Source organism: Branchiostoma belcheri, unplaced genomic scaffold (genome assembly GCF_001625305.1).
Source record: "Branchiostoma belcheri isolate BF01 breed outbred unplaced genomic scaffold, Haploidv18h27 scaffold135, whole genome shotgun sequence".
NCBI classification, from domain to species: Eukaryota; Metazoa; Chordata; class Leptocardii; order Amphioxiformes; family Branchiostomatidae; genus Branchiostoma; species Branchiostoma belcheri.
In genome coordinates this window covers 423,746-442,760 of record NW_017802769.1, presented here as the reverse complement: position 1 = coordinate 442,760, position 19,015 = coordinate 423,746, and the positions used below count along the sequence as shown (strand labels likewise).

General features: G+C 44.0%; 2 protein-coding genes across 2 annotated transcripts; both read right to left on the bottom strand.

Moving 5' to 3' along the window:
- Positions 1 to 2,153: 2,153 nt before the first annotated feature.
- LOC109464276 lies at positions 2,154 to 3,732 on the bottom strand. Its single transcript, XM_019761225.1, has 2 exons — positions 3,410 to 3,732; positions 2,154 to 2,832 (listed from the first exon to the last, which is right to left on the bottom strand). Exons 1-2 carry the CDS (start codon positions 3,598 to 3,600, stop codon positions 2,682 to 2,684), a joined length of 342 nt encoding a protein of 113 aa, XP_019616784.1. The 5' UTR covers positions 3,601 to 3,732; the 3' UTR covers positions 2,154 to 2,681.
- Positions 3,733 to 5,345: 1,613 nt separating this feature from the next.
- Positions 5,346 to 18,883, bottom strand: LOC109464249. The gene is made up of 23 exons (XM_019761185.1): positions 18,654 to 18,883; positions 18,288 to 18,521; positions 17,811 to 18,017; positions 17,260 to 17,478; positions 16,910 to 17,125; positions 16,169 to 16,399; positions 15,475 to 15,687; positions 15,280 to 15,336; positions 14,949 to 15,140; positions 13,892 to 14,038; positions 13,562 to 13,621; positions 13,227 to 13,442; positions 12,821 to 13,048; positions 12,509 to 12,574; positions 11,737 to 11,921; positions 11,141 to 11,297; positions 10,139 to 10,307; positions 8,856 to 9,097; positions 8,017 to 8,307; positions 7,393 to 7,653; positions 6,973 to 7,050; positions 6,507 to 6,704; positions 5,346 to 5,947 (listed from the first exon to the last, which is right to left on the bottom strand). Exons 1-23 carry the CDS (start codon positions 18,736 to 18,738, stop codon positions 5,451 to 5,453), a joined length of 4,449 nt encoding a protein of 1,482 aa, XP_019616744.1. The 5' UTR covers positions 18,739 to 18,883; the 3' UTR covers positions 5,346 to 5,450.
- Positions 18,884 to 19,015: the final 132 nt, after the last annotated feature.

Here is a 19,015-nt window from a genome sequence, read left to right as displayed (position 1 = left end):
TCCGCAAAAAGCCAGCATGTGCTTGCTTGTCGTATACGTCGCTATGTACTGCTGCAAATTCACAATACAAACATTTTTATTTTTGGTCGGAATTTTTTTTTATTCGCCCGCACGTACTAGTTTGGGGGGTCTTTAGAGGATGTCATCCATTGAATTTTAATGATTTTTAATCTTAAAAGTCGGTGTGGCCTTATGGTGGAAAACTGCAATGTTCATTCCGATGGTGTAGTGAGTGGCCCCTTCATTCAGTCTGGTGCTCAACGGGCAAAAAAAACAGAAAGAAACGAGTTCGAACTGGCTGCATCTTGTTACGAGCAGGTTAATAGCCACTGTCCAACCACACATAGAATTTTATGTGTTGTTAATTGTCATGTGTATCATCATGGTCACAGATCTAGTGGTCACAAATCTAGAACTGTGCCACAGTTTACGTTCTACACTGTCAACTTTTTAGGTTGGTTGCCCTGACAACTCCTCAAATAACGCCATGTGGCTTCAGGGGACATGAAATGCGTAGCCACTTTGTGTAGGTGGGTGGTTGGGTAGGATAATTATATATCCATTGAAACAATAGCGAGCTCCGGTTTTGTCTAAAAGCATTGCGTAGATTGCAGACAACTACAGGAGCGATACCATTGAGCCCCGAAAAAGATGCCCTATTTTCGTTGGTCTGTCATTTCTTCCTAGCATTAATTCTGTTGAACTTCGAACTTTATTTGATAAAAACAACATGACAGGAGAAACTCCTTAATTGTGTAATTTTACAGCAGTCTAAAATTCAACAGACTAACGATTACATGCAATAAGTCATCATTAACTAAAATATATAAATTCCTGTATTCTCATTACCCGACTTCGTCTGGGCACCTGCAGCTTGAATCACAGTCTTTATACCCGAGGTCTTGTTACAAGTCCATCCTGTAGCTGCGGGTGTCCATATGAAACGATTGCTCATTATTTATTGCACTGCCCTATATACACCTACCAGCGCTTAGTTCTTTTTGGCAAGCTTTCAAGCATACTTGGTAATATTGTTGATTTAAACACTCTTTCTGATAATTCCATACAATATTTAGTTCTTCGCGGTAGTTTCCTTTGTTCGTATGACACCAACTGCAAAATAATGTTAGCCGTACAAAATTATATATTAGAAACAAAAAGATTCTAACTGTATGTGTTTTCTGGGATGGGAGGATTGTTACTCACGCGAGGTCTCGTGTATTTTTAAATGTCTTGTAAAATATTTTTCTTTCATTGTAAAAGTGGCTGCGAGAATATAAGTTGTACCTAACTTGAGTTCGCAGTCACTTAGTCCATGTATTTTCATTTGTAATTCTCATTGAGCTTCTGAATAAAAAAAACAACAACTAAAATATAGTACATATAATGCGGTGACATAAATATACATGTATACACTTAAAAGACAGGTTCACATACAAATACTCTGCAGAAGAAGAGTTTGAAACTCAATTTACAACTGTTTCTGTACGTTGCATGACAGTTCTGGGAATAAAGGATTGTCTGTGTCTTTCGGTACGACTCAGTGGAATGTTGTAGTTGAATGTTTGGCGCTCAGTAGTTGGTACTAGTATGTTGACGATCTCCCCGGCTCTAGGAACTGTTGTGTGACATTGGTTGTATTGCTTCATGCCCGTAGCCAGGATTTTGAATGGGGGGGTTCTTCCCACTGCTTGAGGGGACCTCGAGCGCCGTAGGCACGAGGCGAGCGCCGAAGGCGCGAGGTTCCAAGGGGGGTCCGGGGGCATGCTCCCCCGGAAAATTTTGAAAAATGAACCTTCTAAAATGGCATTTCGTGCATTTTCAAGAGGATTTCCAACAAAAAAATCAGAGATAGATTTTTATTCAATGACAAAGGGAGCAGTTTTTCTACATAAAATGTGGACCAAAAAGTGGACCTTTACATAAAATGTGGACCAAAAAGTGGACCTTTACATAAAAAGTGGACCAAAAAGTGGACCTTTGAGCCTTGTGGGGGTTCCGAACCCCCCGAACCCCCCTGGCTATGGGCATGTGCTGTATGGGCGTTTTGACACTTGAATGAAGAAGAATCATGACTCAGAGAGGGTTAGAACTATGTGATATTTTATTGTTCAAAAGCGCTGATTTTTTATATCTTTTAATAACAAGTGTACATATCACCAAGGCGATCAACCTGGCCGTTGAATCGATATAATAGTATTACATTTTTTTACTGCCCCTTCTGTGATAGCGATAGAAATACACGTATACTTTTAAGTCATTGAGTAAGTAGATTTTCTTACTTAAGATAATTGAATAGCAAACCAACTTTAACTAATTTACCTCCTTTTACACTGATGCATTTACCAAGAAGCCCGAGGAAGTTGAATGTACCATACGCCGATGAAGGTATAAGATCAGAGCATATAGATTACGTAGTAAGTGCATTACAATTATCCATAGTACCCTGTATATAATGTACATTATATCAAGCAGTTATCACAGTAAATGATAATTGCACCCAGTGACTCCGTGGTCGGGGTGTTGCCTTCTGATTTATCATATTTTATATATGATTTTCTGAACTGTCCTTCTGGCTTCTTTTTCTTTGTGTCTGGAAAGTCCAATCTTTGCATGGTTGCCGCCAGTCCGTTCTGCATTGTCTGCTATCTGGTTGACCGGTGAGTCTTTTGTTTGTGTTCTTACATCGGGTTCGTACGGCCTTTCTTTTCTTTCTTGTCCCCGAAAAGTTTTTCCAAGCCTTTTTCGTGCAGGTCGTTTTGTAGTCTGTCCCAAGCTCTGTCTGCTCTCTTCAATGTGTCCAGTTTGTCGTCCCGGTTAGAATGGGTGACACTGGGGTGAATGAAAAAAGCCATATCATTGTAGAGCACGGTATCCAACATATGTAAAGACAACATAACAACTTGTCAGTGTCGATTTTAAAGAAAAGTACATTGTATTTTAACGCTGCCACTCTTAAGTTTACCTTTTGTTTGCAAATAAGTTAGTTCTCTGGATATGTTAGTTCCGTTTTATTTAGTAATACGGATGCATTACTTGTGACTTTTGTAGTGGCTGTATAACATAATAAGAGGTTAAATTTTATTTACATAATGGAAAATATTCTACTCCTGATATGCTCTTAGTTCCGGCCCCATGCAGTCAATTTCATGTGACAAAATGATTGACTTATGGCAACTCAATAATTGTCATCCTAACACCTAGTTACAAGTTACTCAACTCTCTCAAGCTATTAAGCTTCCACTGAAGTTGTCTTGCCATCGTGTTTCAACCTTGCCATCACATGAAATACGTCCATTCTAGTAATTTTTTTTCCGAAATTGCCTCTAGAGGCATGTATATAGAGCTCACAGATCTATATATCTATATATCATATAATACTATATGACATATAGAGTTCTACACTTACTCTGATGTGGGAGAGTCGTCCATACTTCGTAGTTCTCTGCGAATTCGAACCGCTGGCTCCTCTCTCAGTCCACACGAGACTTGGTCTGCCTCTCCCGACAGTTTGAGAAAATAAATCACTAAGATTTGGTTCAGTCCGAAGAGAAAGAACGCCAGGAGTAACCGCCAGTTGACCAGATCGTCCGACGCCATGATGAAGCTAGATCGCTTGGTTCTGTTGTATCCAGGTATGTTGACGCTTTTCCAGAGGGTGCGTTGAGGAATATTTTCGTGTACACCTTACATGATTTGGTAGCCGTCTGTCGGGGGCTGTAGGCGTGCATATAATTATAGCAGATAGGTGGCCGGTTAGACCAGTTGGAGGCTTATAATTGGGCATGCTTGACCACCTCAGTTTCTTTTGAAAGAAAAACGGACACACACCTTCCCTCCCTGCCCCTTTCTTTTGACACACATAGTCTGCATACTTTGCATTTTGTGTGCATTTGATGATGACATCCTTGTTTAGGCCACACCGACTTAATTTTATGGATGACATCCGCGCGCGCATTGATTTTCGCCTGTTCTCAAAAAAAGAAAAAGAAAAGATAACCATGGTAGTTAGTACAATACGGAGACAATACGGAGCCGCGGGCACCCAGGCTACCGAAGCTCCACGACTCAAGAACTCAGTACATTGACGTACGGTGCCGAATCATACCGCAAAAAGCCAGCATGTGCCGGTTTTCGTATACGTCGCTATGTACTGCCACGAATTCACAATACCAGCTTTATATTCCTGTGGTTTAGTAGCATTTTTATTTTTGGGCGGAATTTTTTTATTCGCCCGCGCGCATTAGTTTGGAGGTTTTCAGAGGATGTCATCCATAAAATTAAGTCGGTGTGGCCTTAGCCTCAAGCGAGCTACGTGCTAGCGTATATCCATGTACAATAGCATATCATGTTATTGTTATATCATGTTACAGTATTCTGTATATCTTTCTTGACTTTACATATGATGTCCTGAAAATAAAGAGTACATACCACACTGCAGAGTACAGAAGGAAGAAGACGTTTATTAACAAGTTCACGGAAAAGCCTTCTTCACAGATATGAAAGGAAACAGTGATTTTGATTGTTCAAGTCTCTCTTACAGGACGGACGTTTGAAAACGTATATAAACACAACATCGAAGGAAACATGTTAACCTCTGAAAAACGAAATATGTCGCTCAAATACAGATCATTTGTGTTAGAAGTCTGCAGTACAAGATCGAGTACGAATCAGCCATGGAATGCTGGTACCGAAATACACATTTGATACCACAAGTAGTAATCAGAATGAGTGCACAATACAAAAACATACATTCTTCTGTGCATCTATGCCTACTCTTAAGTGCTTTTTCCAAACATACAATGCAGTTAAATATAATTACAGCTTATTAAAAGAGCTAAAAGATAAGTCAAAGCTCCTTAAAAAGATCACATACAGCCTATGGCCTAGCATAAATGGTCTTATTCTACAATTGTCTAGGATTAAAAGTATCTGAGGTATATCAATAGTGCAGTATACATGAAGATTTTATACTGTGTTGTATCCTCTCCCATGTCTTATATTCCGTACCGTGCATTAGTTTCTATCCAGTCAAATAGGTGGAGATTTTACAATTTGAACGTGAACAGTAGAGTTAGTATAAAATACAACACTTCAGTTAAAACCAACGTAAACATCTATATAGTATCACGCAAAAAAAAAAGAATTAGCCAGTCAAATAATCGATTTCACACGATAAAGTCCATTTGTGTATCCGTAACTATACTAGATACTAGTACGTCCTGTAGATGTGTAAGTAAAATATCGGCCTGGTGCTAATATAACATCGTATAACAGCCCTTTATCTCTTTTGGGCACTTCTGTATGTGTATGACGAGCGCCCTCTAGCGGCAGTATTGGGTACAGACTGGTGTCTGAGGCCCCGGTTATACCCGGGGTACTGAGAGTGGGACCTGGGGTCCTGGGGATAAGAGCCTGGGTATTGTGGGTTAGACCCAGGACTGTAAGGGTTATAACCAGGGTACTGGGGACTTGGTTGTGGATAATGAGGGTTTGACCGGGGATCCTGTGGGTAGGGTTGTGGATTTTGGGGGTGGGGATTCTGTGGGTAGGGCTGGGGATTTTGGGTAGGGCTGGGGATTCTGAGGGTAGGGCCGTGGATTTTGGGGGTGGGGATTCTGTGGGTAGGGCTGGGGATTCTGAGGCCTAGGTTGGGGGTTCTGGGGGTAAGGACGTGGATTTGAAGGATATGGGTTGGGTTGAGGATTTTGAGGGTATGATCGGGGGTTCTGAGGGTTAGGGTTAGGGTTAGATCCTGGGTACCGCGCGTACGGGTTGGAACCCTGTCGTGACGTGTCGTGGTAGGAGTACGAGCAGCTGAAGGGGTTCGCCTTGAGCTGCTGCAGCCGCCGGGCGTACTTGTTGTTCAGCTCCGCCATGTACCCCTTCTCATCCACCATGCCGTACCCGTTCCCGTCCACACGGCCCATCATCACGTACTCCGCTCCTGGCAGGACACACACACAACTATCGTTAGCTTTTAGTCTATTTTATATGATGAATACATAAGCAAGTAAATATAAATGACATATAACAGTGCAAGAGATGCCAAAAGCGTATGGTTTTATAAATGCGTACTTTATCAACTTATAACTTATAAATCGACTACACAAATTAAGGAAATAAGTTGGAAATATAAATGAATGAAACCGTGTAGTGATAACACAGTACAATTGAGAATTTACTACCATAATTTGGAGAATCGTGATATGACTTAAATGTAGACTTTAACGAGAAGCAGTAAACTAGGAAACGCAAACCAAAATTAGGGAAATGAAATGGAACAAAAGTTTGTAGTTAGTGTATAAAGGGTAGAGTCAACGGGATCATGTAGGAATGTAGTTCTGTACAAATGTAGTTGTCCAAGTTTGAAAACTTGACCACTTTCTTATTCCTCCCCTTCCACTAGTACAATGCCTTACACAAACGGTCAAACCGGATACGTTAATGTAAGACCTTTGATAATTGAAGGTTAAATATGGAGTCAAAATATGAACAGCACAAACCTCTGGCCACATCGTAGCACGGACACCCGTGTTTGTTGTTGTAGTTCCTGGGCAGGAGTACCTGTACCGCCAGGTCCCGGCCCTGGTACTGGATAGACCTCAGTCCGCCCCGCTTACTGATCATCTCACTGTCTGTCACCATGGTAACTACGCGCCAAGATGGCGTCAGTTCCAACTTGGACACCCTGCCGGTCATCACTGAAGAAGGGGACATTATAAAAGATGCAAAATGAAAATACGTCGGAACAACACACCAGTCACCGATATTTCCCTATTGCAAAGGCATGACATACTCGTTTCTTGTGTTTTATAAGAAAGACCCAAATTGTAAGGCACATTTCAGTTTGCAAAAAAATCTAAAAGAAAAATACATGTTTTGAGAATACCACGCTTACTATATACATGTGTAAGAAATTAGACCACTTATATTCATGGAGGAACAGTACAGTAAAGAAAAGATACTCACCGAACTGGTTGTTGCAATAACCCCTGTGGAGCCCGTGCCGTTCGTGCTTGCAACCACCACACTGAACTGCCTGTTGACCTGTAGTGTGCGATATTTCATGTTGAGTCAAACTTGCCCAACTTCTTCACAGTACTTAATAATGATATCCATCAAATACAGTTGCGTATAAGTAGAACTATTTATTATAAACAAGAAATGAGAGATTTCAGGCTTCCGGGATTGTATTTGGTACAAGAGCATACCAAGTTCACGACTCCATCATCAAGTGATCATGAATCTCAACCTCAAATGACTCGGCCAAGGCCCCAATGCGGACTCGACACAAACAAACAAACAATCAAGTAAATGAAACGAAAGCAATACTTCCGTCCCGGAAGTAAAGACGTTTCTATTTAGAAGACTACGATGATGGCTACTCACCTAGGCACTCAATGGTGCACTCCCGCCAGGACCCAAACCGGTTGGTGTTTCCTCCGCAGCCGCCGTACTGGAACTCCTGACACACCCGGCTGACGGGGTCGAAGTGCCAGCGGCTGTGCGACTCCTGACACGGCCCCGGCTCAGCGGGAAGGATGCAGGCGTCACCCATGTAGCTGGGCACCTCCGGTCGGGGGGTCTTACGGGGAGTCTCCACGGCCGGGCCGGGCTGGGGCACGGGAGACTTGGGCACGTCGCCACGCTCTGGAGATGTTAACGGACATCGTGAATATTAATGACACATACGTATACGTATCGATTGTGTTTTAGTTCATTCAAAATATGATTTAATGAATTCCGAAACAGCCACTCCATGCATTTCATACCACATCTCCTTTGTTGAACTAATTATTTTCACCTACATGCGCAGCAAGTTTGAAAACAATATGATAGCTGATGGAAATTTCTTCGTGCCCCTTTATGCGCATTAAAAATGAATCGTTAGCTTGGCCTTTCTATTCAATGTGTTGGTGAGGGTTGTTTTAACCGTTATCATTTGGAGGCATTATACGACAGTCCTAAAAAAAAATTTGCTTTTCAGCCATGGAAGGCCACGCCCATGCTTACCTGTGCAGGTTTCCATACACTCCGCCCAGCTGTGGAAGTTGTTGGCGTTCCCTCCGCAGCCTCCGAATCGGAACTTGACGCACGTGTCCCGGCTGGGCAGGTAGTAGTACCGGCTGATCTTAGCTCGGCACGGGCCCCGACGCTTCTTCAGCCGGCAGATGGTCTCCCGGGCCGAGGGGGTCGTGGTCGGGCGGGGGGTTGGGGGTGGGGTGGGTGCCGGAGGAGTGGTGGTGGGGGGAAGTGGCGTGGCGGTTGCTGCTGCCGTTACGCCAGGAGCTGGGTCGTCCTTTTCTGCAGGAAGACACGAATGAATACTATCTAAGAATACTACACAATATCAAAATAGCGAAGTGAATCAGCACGCTAAACTTTCAACTTTGCCAGGCCCTTAGAATATGTCAAAGGTTACCATATACTATGAAAATGTATCCCTATTTTCAGACTCAAATATCCATATTTCCTGCCCTGAGTCTTAAACTCGATCGAGGTGGAGCGCCCTTCGCTATGGAGGCACAGAAAAAGTATAAAGGAGAAGTGGTCCGATCTCTGTCATTCTTGAGTAAGACGAATAATGACGAAACCGTCGAATTCCATCTCAACGCTGTCATTGTTTCAAATCTATGAATGATATCCTCCCCTGAGTCTGCTTATGTAAAATGCTAAGAAATAACAAAGCATGCTTGTACGTCGATACATAAACAAAGAATTCGAGGAAATAACGAATAGATGAACTGTTAATAAAAATTCCTGTACAATTCCTAGAATTCTTGCAAACTGCAAACAACACTGTACCATTACGCTCCACTGAGGCGTCGCCAAAAAACAAGGAGCTAACTCACCACACATGACGTCGTACGTGATGAGGTAGGTCTCGTCCCACAGGTACAGCTTCTTGTCTGCAGGGTTGTAGTCCAGCATGGTGTTGTAGCGGTACGGGTCGCGCAGCTGCACCAGCACCTCGTGCTCCTGCTCCGTGCGCGTGTCGAAACTGTAGCTGATCTTTGCCGTGAAGTCGTGCGCGTCCGTGGCGTACAGTACGCCGCACCTCATGAAGGCGTTACCCGCGGCACGCTTGAAGTAGCTGAGTGAAAACAGGTAGGTGTAATGAGTAAATTCTCACAGATTTATATGACAATGACAATGATGTTTATTGCATATTCATGCCCTTCCGGGCTAAATGCATTGGGTGACATAACATACTGTATGATACTAGTTACTAGTACATAGGGAATTGTATAAGAAGAAAAACAAAACAAAACTAACATCTACTGTATACTATAATTCATCTAACTCTATTTAAGCTTACATAATAGCTAAGCTATTATGTAAGTTTCTTCTCTCCTCTTGAGACATGCGTACACGAATTCACAGAGCTTCTCAATCACCAGGTGTTTAGACGATGACATTATGTATGTGAACAGTTCGTCATTTGTTAACTTTGTAACTCTCTGGCCCAGTTTAATAGTGTTAAAGAGAGAGATGCGTAGATCTCTGTACAATGGGCATTCCAGGATAAAATGTTTTTCATCTTCTATACATTTATATGGACCAGTTATAAGGACTATGTCTATGAGTATGGATAATGACTTTGTTTTTGTAGTTGCTTAAATATGTTTGTTTTTGCCCTGTTAGTACTTCTGTATGTTTTCCATGCTGTTTTGATACTTGTATAATTTGTATGTTTTATGTGTCCAAAGCACTGTGCTTAGTCACTGAGAGGCCACCCTGGCTAAAGAAAATAGAATAAAAAAAATTAATGCTAGCTAGCACAGTGTGTCTTAAAGCGGTTCAACTGTAGCTTAAAAACTGGTTACTGACGCAGTGTGCCAAGAACTAAATTCTGAACACTGCTCACCATCATATTGACAGTTTCAACATCAATAGCTAGTAACCTTTCAGACTAAATTATTTCATTACTATTTTGGAGAATGTATATTTTATTTCACCAAAAGAGAAACGATTAGGTAAAAAAAAAACTTTTCTAAAGTTGGCAAGAGCAAGCAACATTTCACGGGTAAAATTCTATGCTTGGTATTTGACACGAAAACAACTCAGCAACAAATTTCTATATGAAATATGGCTTCATCTTTGACAGTTTTTAGATGTCTGGCCTTTGACTTACCCAGCGTTCCATGTGTTGATGATTGATAGGTCCTGCGGGTTGATCTGACTGACCACCATGTTGCCTCTGTTCTGCCGGGTACCGTAGATCACGTACAGTCCGAACTCGTCCACGGCGAAGTCGATATCCGTGCTGCCTCCCCAGGAGTACGAGTACGCGTTTTGGATACCTGGAGATATTTTTTCACATTTTTATTTATATTAAACATCCGTTAGGCCACACCAATGTAATTTCTTGGTTAACGAATTCGCCCGCTTCATTTTTTTCTGATTTGCAAATAAAAAGAAAAATTCAGAATCAACTGCAAAATGCTCATATTTTGCCCTGAACAGTTGAAAACAGTCCTTTTCATCCTAGTTGTTACAGTTATCCCATCTTTCAATGCTATGGTATCATTAAAAGTTAAAAATTCATTCTTTAAATTTTGATCCAGCCTGGTGTGTTGACTTCATGGCTCCTATCATACCATTTTGGGCCATAATAGGATGCCTAGGCCTGTTTTTATTTTTTTCGCCCGCCCGCTCCATTATTTTTCTAGAAAAATCCGTTAACCAAGAAATTGAATTGGTGTGGCCTTAGCTTGTCTCTCTCAAAAGTTTTAAAGGTTGCTACTAGATACATCCGCTGTCAGCAGAAGATGAAAAAAATGTACAGCCATGTTTTTCTAAGATTTATAGTGAACCTTTCTATACTCAATATACAGTTTTTTTTCTGTGTGATGTCTAGCATACAAATTTACATTGTGTTATGTACTGAATGTACGTGTTATGTATTAAATGGGGATATCATATATGAAACAAAAGACCGTGCGTCTGTGAACTTTGTTGAGTTCAATATGTTTGGTTGTCTCCCAGATGGGTATAACCTTAAACTTTTCAAGCCTAAGGTCAACAAACATCTGTCCTCACTGTCTGTGCAGTAACCCAAAACATTTGAGTGGCTCCCATGAGCCTTGTTTTGTGGTGAACATGAAGTAAATAAAAAACTACTAGTATTATATACCTGCAAATGGCAGCTGTTGTCTGGCCGCGACCCGCTCGTTCTCCAGATCAAACTTGATGAGATCCTGAGTTCCCGCCCGGTTGTAGTACGCCGAGCCGCCGTACACAAGCTGGCCGTTCCCGGCAATGTCGCTAGGGAGCTCCCATGTACGGGACACCTGGGAAAGGGCAAGCAAATAGACTTTGCATTGGAATTCTATGCTGAAACCACTAGAAACAAGCACTTTAAAGCACATTTAGCTTTATTTTAAACCTCAAGTCTCTATCCCTACTGCAAAGCTGGGTTGTCAGGTGTCTTTTGGTACAAATAGTGAAAGGTTGACTCCGGCATTTTAAAGAGCTACAGCCAAAATATTGAAATGATACCAGGATTTTTTCCCCTGACAAAGTTGGTCAGTTCACCCAGGGAAGAACTTAGTATTTAGAGGTCAATAACAGGTCAAATCATGCACAAAGGCCACACTTTTTGGCAAGATTTAAAAAAAAATCTTCATTCTTCTGTCCCTCTTACGAGAAAACTGGGCCTTTCTGAGCAACATTTGCCAAGAAAAAACTAAGTCCTAAAATATATCGTTTTCTTCACATGGCGAATCCCACCTGGTCGTTCATGATGGCGTGGTCGTTGTCGTACTTCTGAATGGAGCGGGGTCCGTCGAAGATGTAGATGGGGCTGGGATCGAGAGGGTCCCGTGCCCAGGAACTGTACCACCCGCCCCGCCCCACGTCCTTCACCACCACCGGGGGGCTCAGCACGAGCGAGCTTCCGCTGGGACAACAGCCGGCTGAAAGAACGAAATTCACATTCATCTTTCTTTATTCTTTCATTTCTTCTACAGGTAGATTCTCATAACTGATTTACATCAACTCGTCTTCCTTTTTGTTTGTTTGAGCCTTTATTTCAACTCGATCTGTAACTGTGTTACATGCTCTAATCGGCCGCTATTTCGGCCGCTTTTCATAGAGGTCGAGCGTGGAGGAGTGTCAGGGGGTCATAACATAAATACTACTTATTTACAAATGAAAACAAAGTAATAATTTTTATACATAAGGTAACTCATACAAAGTAAATAAATAAACAAAATGGCAATAACTAATAAATAACTCATAAGTCGTTGTGTCCAAAATCGTTCAGTCAAAGTCAGTTACGATACTAGCAGTCTTTTAAAGGTGCCAAGAGTAGGTGCTGTTTGTTATCCATCTTGTACATGCATTTTCTATGTACTGCGTTTCTTGTGTCCCTTTCAATGCATTGTTCATATTTTTGTGCTCAACAATATCTGCCAATAGATGTACTCGATGTCAGGCTTATTACTCTTTAAAGCTAAAAGAATCCGGAAAAAGAAACTTTTTGGCCTAAAACGGTACCTACCTGGTCTAGAAGGCGGCTCGGTGCGTGGTTCCGCAATCGGTGGCGCCGCTGTTTGATAATCATGCTCTGAAAGGTATAGATCGGATTTCATCATTAGAAATTCTCAAATGTTTAAGGAAAAAAAATCACTAAATTGTACGATTAGATATTAACGTTTATTCAACACGCCATACAGTATTTTCCACAAGTAAGCCCGAAATCCCTAACAGAACAACACTTCAGCACCAAGGACAGTTCCAATACACCAATACATCAACGCCCCGATACAGCCCTCCTGATTGGACAAAGGACTCCTGATTGAACCACGCCCACCTTCACAGTCTAGCTCCTCCCCCTCCGTCAGCCGTGTGACCGCGCTCAGGGCGTTGCCGTACTTGTTGACGCAGAAACAGTTGACGCCGTCCAGGTAGCACTGGCGGGGCGTGTACCGGCCCTCCTCCGTGCAGGTGGGCACGAAGGACGACCGGGAGCCGTTCGCGTGGTCTGGCGAGGCCTTCAGGGCGGTCAGGGCTTCCGCACGCGCACGCTCACACAGGGTAGCTGGAATATCAAAAAGAAATCATCATGCTATCATAATCTTGTCCATCGTCAATAGACGGTGCATTTGCTTGTTTCTTCATCTTTTAAGGTACGCAAGTTCGTCAACTTGTCCCAAGAAGCTTTAATGACAACTTGAATCTTGTGTTATCTATTTTGCACGATATATGATACCACTTACGCATCCTGGTGGAAACGTCAGGCCCCGGCTGCGCCGTTGTGTCGAGAACCGGCGTGGCAGTGGTGCCCAGACCCGGTTTGGAGGAGGTGGTAGGGGCGGTGGGAGTTGCGGTGAGGGTAGAAGCTGTGGTGGTGTCGATGACCGGCGGTTCTGTGGGGAGCACGGCCTTGTCCGGAGTCGGTGCCGCTGTGAATAGCTCTATCTCTTCTGTGGGCCCTGCAAATAAACAAATTGTAAGACTGAGGACGAATAAAATCACTCAGTCCTGTAGAAAAGATTCTTGTTCCAAAAATCCACTGCTCTAAACTACTAAAGAGCGGGATTGCATCTCTTACCTTCGCCTCCGTCCTCTCCACTCCCAGTCTCCCACACGTCTACTTTAGCGTCATCTACACCTGTGAAGAAGAAATAAATCATATGATGATATCTCCAATACACATGGTCACCTCCCTAAATAAAGCGTATCAAACCTTTTGTAAGCTAAGAATCATTAACATCTATTTGGCACTACAAATATTTTGTAATGATTTGAGATACTGTACTTTTGTGACATCTTATGGGAAGAGCCCTTAAATACAGTACTGCGATCGGAATGAACCCATTACAAAACTTCCACTCGCGTTTCACGTAAGGTACCCGGTATGGACTGTTTATCCCCACCGTACCTGAACAGACCGGCCTGGCGCCCGGCTCGCTCACGGTGCCCGGGATCTCTTTACCCGACTCGTCCACACAGAAGCAGTACCCGGAGGCACCGTAACACTGCATGGGGAAGAACTTCCCGTCCGCCGTACACGTGGGGATGTAGCTCACTGTTAGAAGGGAAGCAAAATCGTTAAGAAAGGGTAAAATTCCATCGGAAACTTGTGGAAGAAAACAGTTATTGTACAGAGACTGTTGATCCCCCAAATGTAAAGTATAAGAAGGAAACTTACTTTTAAAGTTTTGATCTGAAAAATAATCTATCAAAGTTTTTTCACAAGTCGTCCGCCACTAAATAGCCTACTCCCTGCTGCCAAGCCAGTGACTAAGGCCATGTTGATTTGATTATATGGATGACATCCGCGCGCGCATGAATTTTCGGCCGTTTCCAAAAAAAAAAAAAGTTTTCAACCATACTGTAAATCGTACAAAACAGTTGCAAAATGAGCAAAAATATACCATAAGTTACAAAAAAATTAATAAAAACTATACCAATGTCGTAGAATGCCAACATCAAACGAAAAAAGACGAAATTGTAAAGAAATGAACTTGAAGACTAGATTATTCGCCAAACCATATTCTGTCCCATTTGTTCAACCCTCATGACCACGTAGATTTCATAATGAAAAGAACTTTTTTTTTTGCAAAACTTTTTTTTTATTCGCACACGCGCATCAGTTTTGGGGCTCCCGGAGGATGTCATCCATATAATCAAATCAACATGGCCTAAGAGAAACACACGAATTGAAACTACTACTAGGTTCGTTTTCGTATCTCGTGCTGATCTGCACAAGACAACAGCACATGTGAAATTCTCGCCTGTCCTGTACTGATCTAGACGTGTAGAGAAGTGTTGAAAACCTTGTCTAGACATGAGAGACATGTGTTATGTACCTTGTCAATAGGCAGGGTCAGATAAGAGATCAAATCAACATGGCCTAATACAGAAATTGGTAGTCAAAAGGCTATCTCTTTCGACTTTGTGCTAAAGGTTAAGTGACGAGCTTTTTGTGGACCCACCTTCGTCAGCAGAAGTGAAGTTGTACCAGAAGAGCCTGAGGGCCCGCCTCCTGGCGTCACGGCATGTCAGGTTCTGGAAGGCGCTCAGTCCTTTTTCGGGAGGCAGGAACCTCTCTGTCTCGTTCTTCTGTGTCTCCGCTTTCCCAGTCACCGGTTTGACCGTCACGGTCGGTTTGGGCGCTTCCGTCACGTCTAGACGAATGAAAATATAACGGTTGAACCTTCAACTTCTGTGGCATTTTTATGCCAATGCCTTGGGACGGAGTGTCAATGTGCAAGAATACATCGATAACAATCGCGAAGACATGAAACCGTAAACTGGAATATATACCTTCTGTTTCACTTCCAAGTGGCATTTTGCCCTCTTTGGTGCCTGGCTTCGGTGTGGCTGGGTATTTAAGAAAGAAAAACATATTTTGAATTGGAAAGTGGCATTGAAACTCTGACAAATCTGATTTTCTTTAAAGAAAAAGATGACCTATAAAAGATCTTTATACACAATTAGCATAATTCATGTTGAACTCACTTTCGCAGACGACATCTTCCTGAGGACCCACTCTTGTGCCCAGGATCTCCTCGCCCTCTCGGTCCACACACCAGCAGTGCCCGGTGCTGTCGTGACACTGGATGACGTCATAACTGCCGTCCTCTGCGCATGTCGGAATGTAGGCGCCCAGGAGCGGTCCCTCACTCAACATTTCTTCTCGCTCCAACTGACACTTGGTGGTTTCAGGGGTTCCTGTGGAAAAAACATGGAAGTGTAATTAAAATATCGCCGCCAATCTCTCCCCCACCGCCCTTTTTTTATTCCAACATTTCATGACCAAACATGGCGACGGCACACTCAAGTTATATCAACTTATTTTATGCCGCCACCAACACAGAGTACAAATACAGTACTCATTTTTGCTTGAGGTGAGGAAAGTCGTGTTAAGTGCCTTTCCCAAGGGCACAAGATCGGTGGCATGTCAGGACTCGAACCCGGGACTTCTTGCTTCCGAGTCGAGCACTCCACACGACCCCATATACACGTGACTAAATATGTGGCGCATGCGTGCGTCCACCATTTTTTTGTGAAAGTTTTTGTCGCGATGTATTGATTTTCATAGAATCTATTGGTGTCAGTTCTAAAGCTGTCATTTTCTTCTCAGTTTTGATGTGCAAGTGACCTGTGTCGTGCAAAAGTGTTGTGCCAAGAAATGTTTTCTAAGTTTCCAGACCTGCGCAGTTAGGGGACTCCCCTGCATCAACTCTCGTTCCCATGATCTCCTCCCCAGCGTCGTTGACGCACCAGCACTGCCCGGTGCTGCCGTGACACTGGACGGGACTGTACAGCCCGTCCCCCGTGCACTGCGGCACGTACACCCCCGCCAGGAGACCCCGGCTGTTCGCGTCCTCACGCTCCTCCTGGCACTTGGTCTGGGGCGGGGCGTCCGTGACTGGGGCCTCGGCTGCGATCGGAAGAGAAAATCACGGATCATTGTCATCATTAGACTAAACAATGTCTTGCTGTTTACTGATAAAAGTCTTAAAATCAAATGTATTCTAGATCTGTTAAAGAAGCCAGCTTCTGGAAAAGATGGACGATTATGGATTAGAATAAATGGTAAAAGTAATACATTAGATATCTAGATCTATACTTCAAACTACTAAGGGAACATGGATTTGTTATGATTTGATGGTGTTAGCCAAGATGCATCCACAAACTCTGCAGAGCGTTTTTAGAGTGGCTACAAAGCTAAGCTGGTGTTATGTAGGTATGCAGTACGTAGATATCATCAGCAAAGGGATACTAGGGATGGGGATGGGCTTCCATGGCGAGTGGTAGGATGTAGTTATGCTGGCTGTTAGTGTCCATGAGAGGTTCAAGGAGTAGGTTGCAATTGGTGCAGATGCGCGGCAATGGTGTGGAGCAACACGGGCCAGATTAGCGTACGGGAGCGACCTCTAGCGGCTGATACCTGAACATCTGGGGCTCTCTCCCGGGCGGACTCTCGTTCCCGCCACCTCGTTCCCGAACTGGTCGGCGCACCAGCAGTGGCCGGAGCTGCCGTGGCACTGCACGGGGGAGAAGGAGCCGTCGTCCCGGCACTGAGGCACGTACGCCCCCGGTAAAGCCACGGCTAGGACCTGCTGTTGTTCCTGCTCACACTGCGACTGCGGGCGCCTTGTCCGAGCTAAGAGTTCAAGTTCAATCGTCGTCAATTGTCTTCATATCTTTACATCTCTATCAGAAAGAAATGTAGCGTATCCACATGACAATTCTTATAACCATTGAGACGCTAGAAATATGCGAGTTTTTTTAACATACCTGATAGATCACCGCAGTTAGGAACGAGTTGTCCCGGCGACACCCTGCTGCCTGAGATCTCGTCGCCGTGTTCGGAGACGCACCAACACTCGCCGGTGCTGCCGTGGCACTGCAGCGGGTCGTACGTACCGTCCTCCCGGCACTGAGGCACGTACGCCCCGGGGCCGAGCCGGGCGTCGATCGCCAGTCCTCGGTCGACGTGACACTTGCCCTTCTCCGCTGTATTTTGTGTAGACGACAAATATTTCTTCGTCAGTTTGCTTTCGCGATCATTTTCTTACACAGAAGATATTCTTTTGATCGCCACTTCAGATTGGCTTCCCCCATCTATATATTATTATTCGATTCGCTCTCTCTATAATACCTCTAGAGGTATTTATAAGACGACACTTTTATTATTTTCCCTATCTTATATTTTCAGCTGTACAGATTTTAGGGATCTATACATACAGATAAAAGAACAGATTTGATTCAGGACCTAACGCAGTAATTTGGACGCATAGATACACACCATAGGTTGGCCCATAACTTAAATTCTATGAGTTTCTGACCTGAACATGTGGGAGTGAATCCCCTGTCCACCCGTGTGCCCGGCAGCTCCTCCCCGTCCTTGTCCACGCACCAGCAGTGCCCGGTGCTGCCGTGACACTGCACCTCCTCAAACGCGCCGTCCGGTCGGCACTCCGGGATGAACATGCCGACCTGCAGCCCGGCGTTGGCGGCCTTAGCGCGCTGCTGCTGACACTTCGTCCGGGGGTCTAAAGGGGGGAATTTGCCATGTCACAAGATTGTGTTTCTTTCATGCATATTTCTCAATACACATGTTGTATTACAACGCGACACTGCGAGGCGGAGTAGTCAAAATAGTCGATACATTCGAGCTAGAAATTTCGAATTCAGTCTATTAATTAATGTCAATAAGTAGATGGTAAGAAAACAATGCGTTTGAAGCAGACATCCTTAAGACATCTGACATGAAAGCTTCAAGAAATTGTCAGAAGAAATGTATCTGAACGTGTCTTGGTTACCGTTGCAGAAGTCCATACACTCCATATAGGTGTGGAACCTGTTGTCGTTGCCGCCGCAGCCTCCGTACGTGAAGCGCACGCACCTGCGCTGTGTGGACAGGTAGTAGTACTTCTTCTGCCGCCCTCGGCACGGACCTCGGTCCTTCAGCTGGTTGCAGACGACCTCGGGATCCTTGGAGGGTGCTGCGGTGGTCTGTGGTAGGTCCGGTATCCGCTGGCTGTATGTTCGCTTCACTGAAAGGTATAATAATGGTATCAGAGAGTAGTTTCGCTCCGCCCCTGACGCGACGCCAAAATCTTGCTTAAGGCAGGTTGATGATAAAAATACTGAATGCAAAACAGGGCCAGTAATTTTTTCACTCTTACCAACACATCTCTTGGCGTTAACATTCTCCAAGCACTCTTCCCGGGTGCCGAAGGAATTGGCGTTCCGCTCGCAGCCCTCATGCATGTAGGTCAGGCAGGTGCGTTTCTGGGAGTTGTAGTACCACCTCAGCCGCGGGGAGGCGTTCGCACACGGTCTGCCCCGGAACAGGGGAAGGTTGCACACGTTGGCGGTGGGAGGAGTCGGTGGGGGTTCCTTGAACGCTACAGGACCGACATGAAGAGCACAAGTTCAGGTACGCGATCACTGTAACTCATTTTCAAGTCACTGTAACAAAGGCACAATGATAAATGTAATGGAAATACAGAGAGTAAAAAAAATGTCTTACGGCAGCCCAGTTTCG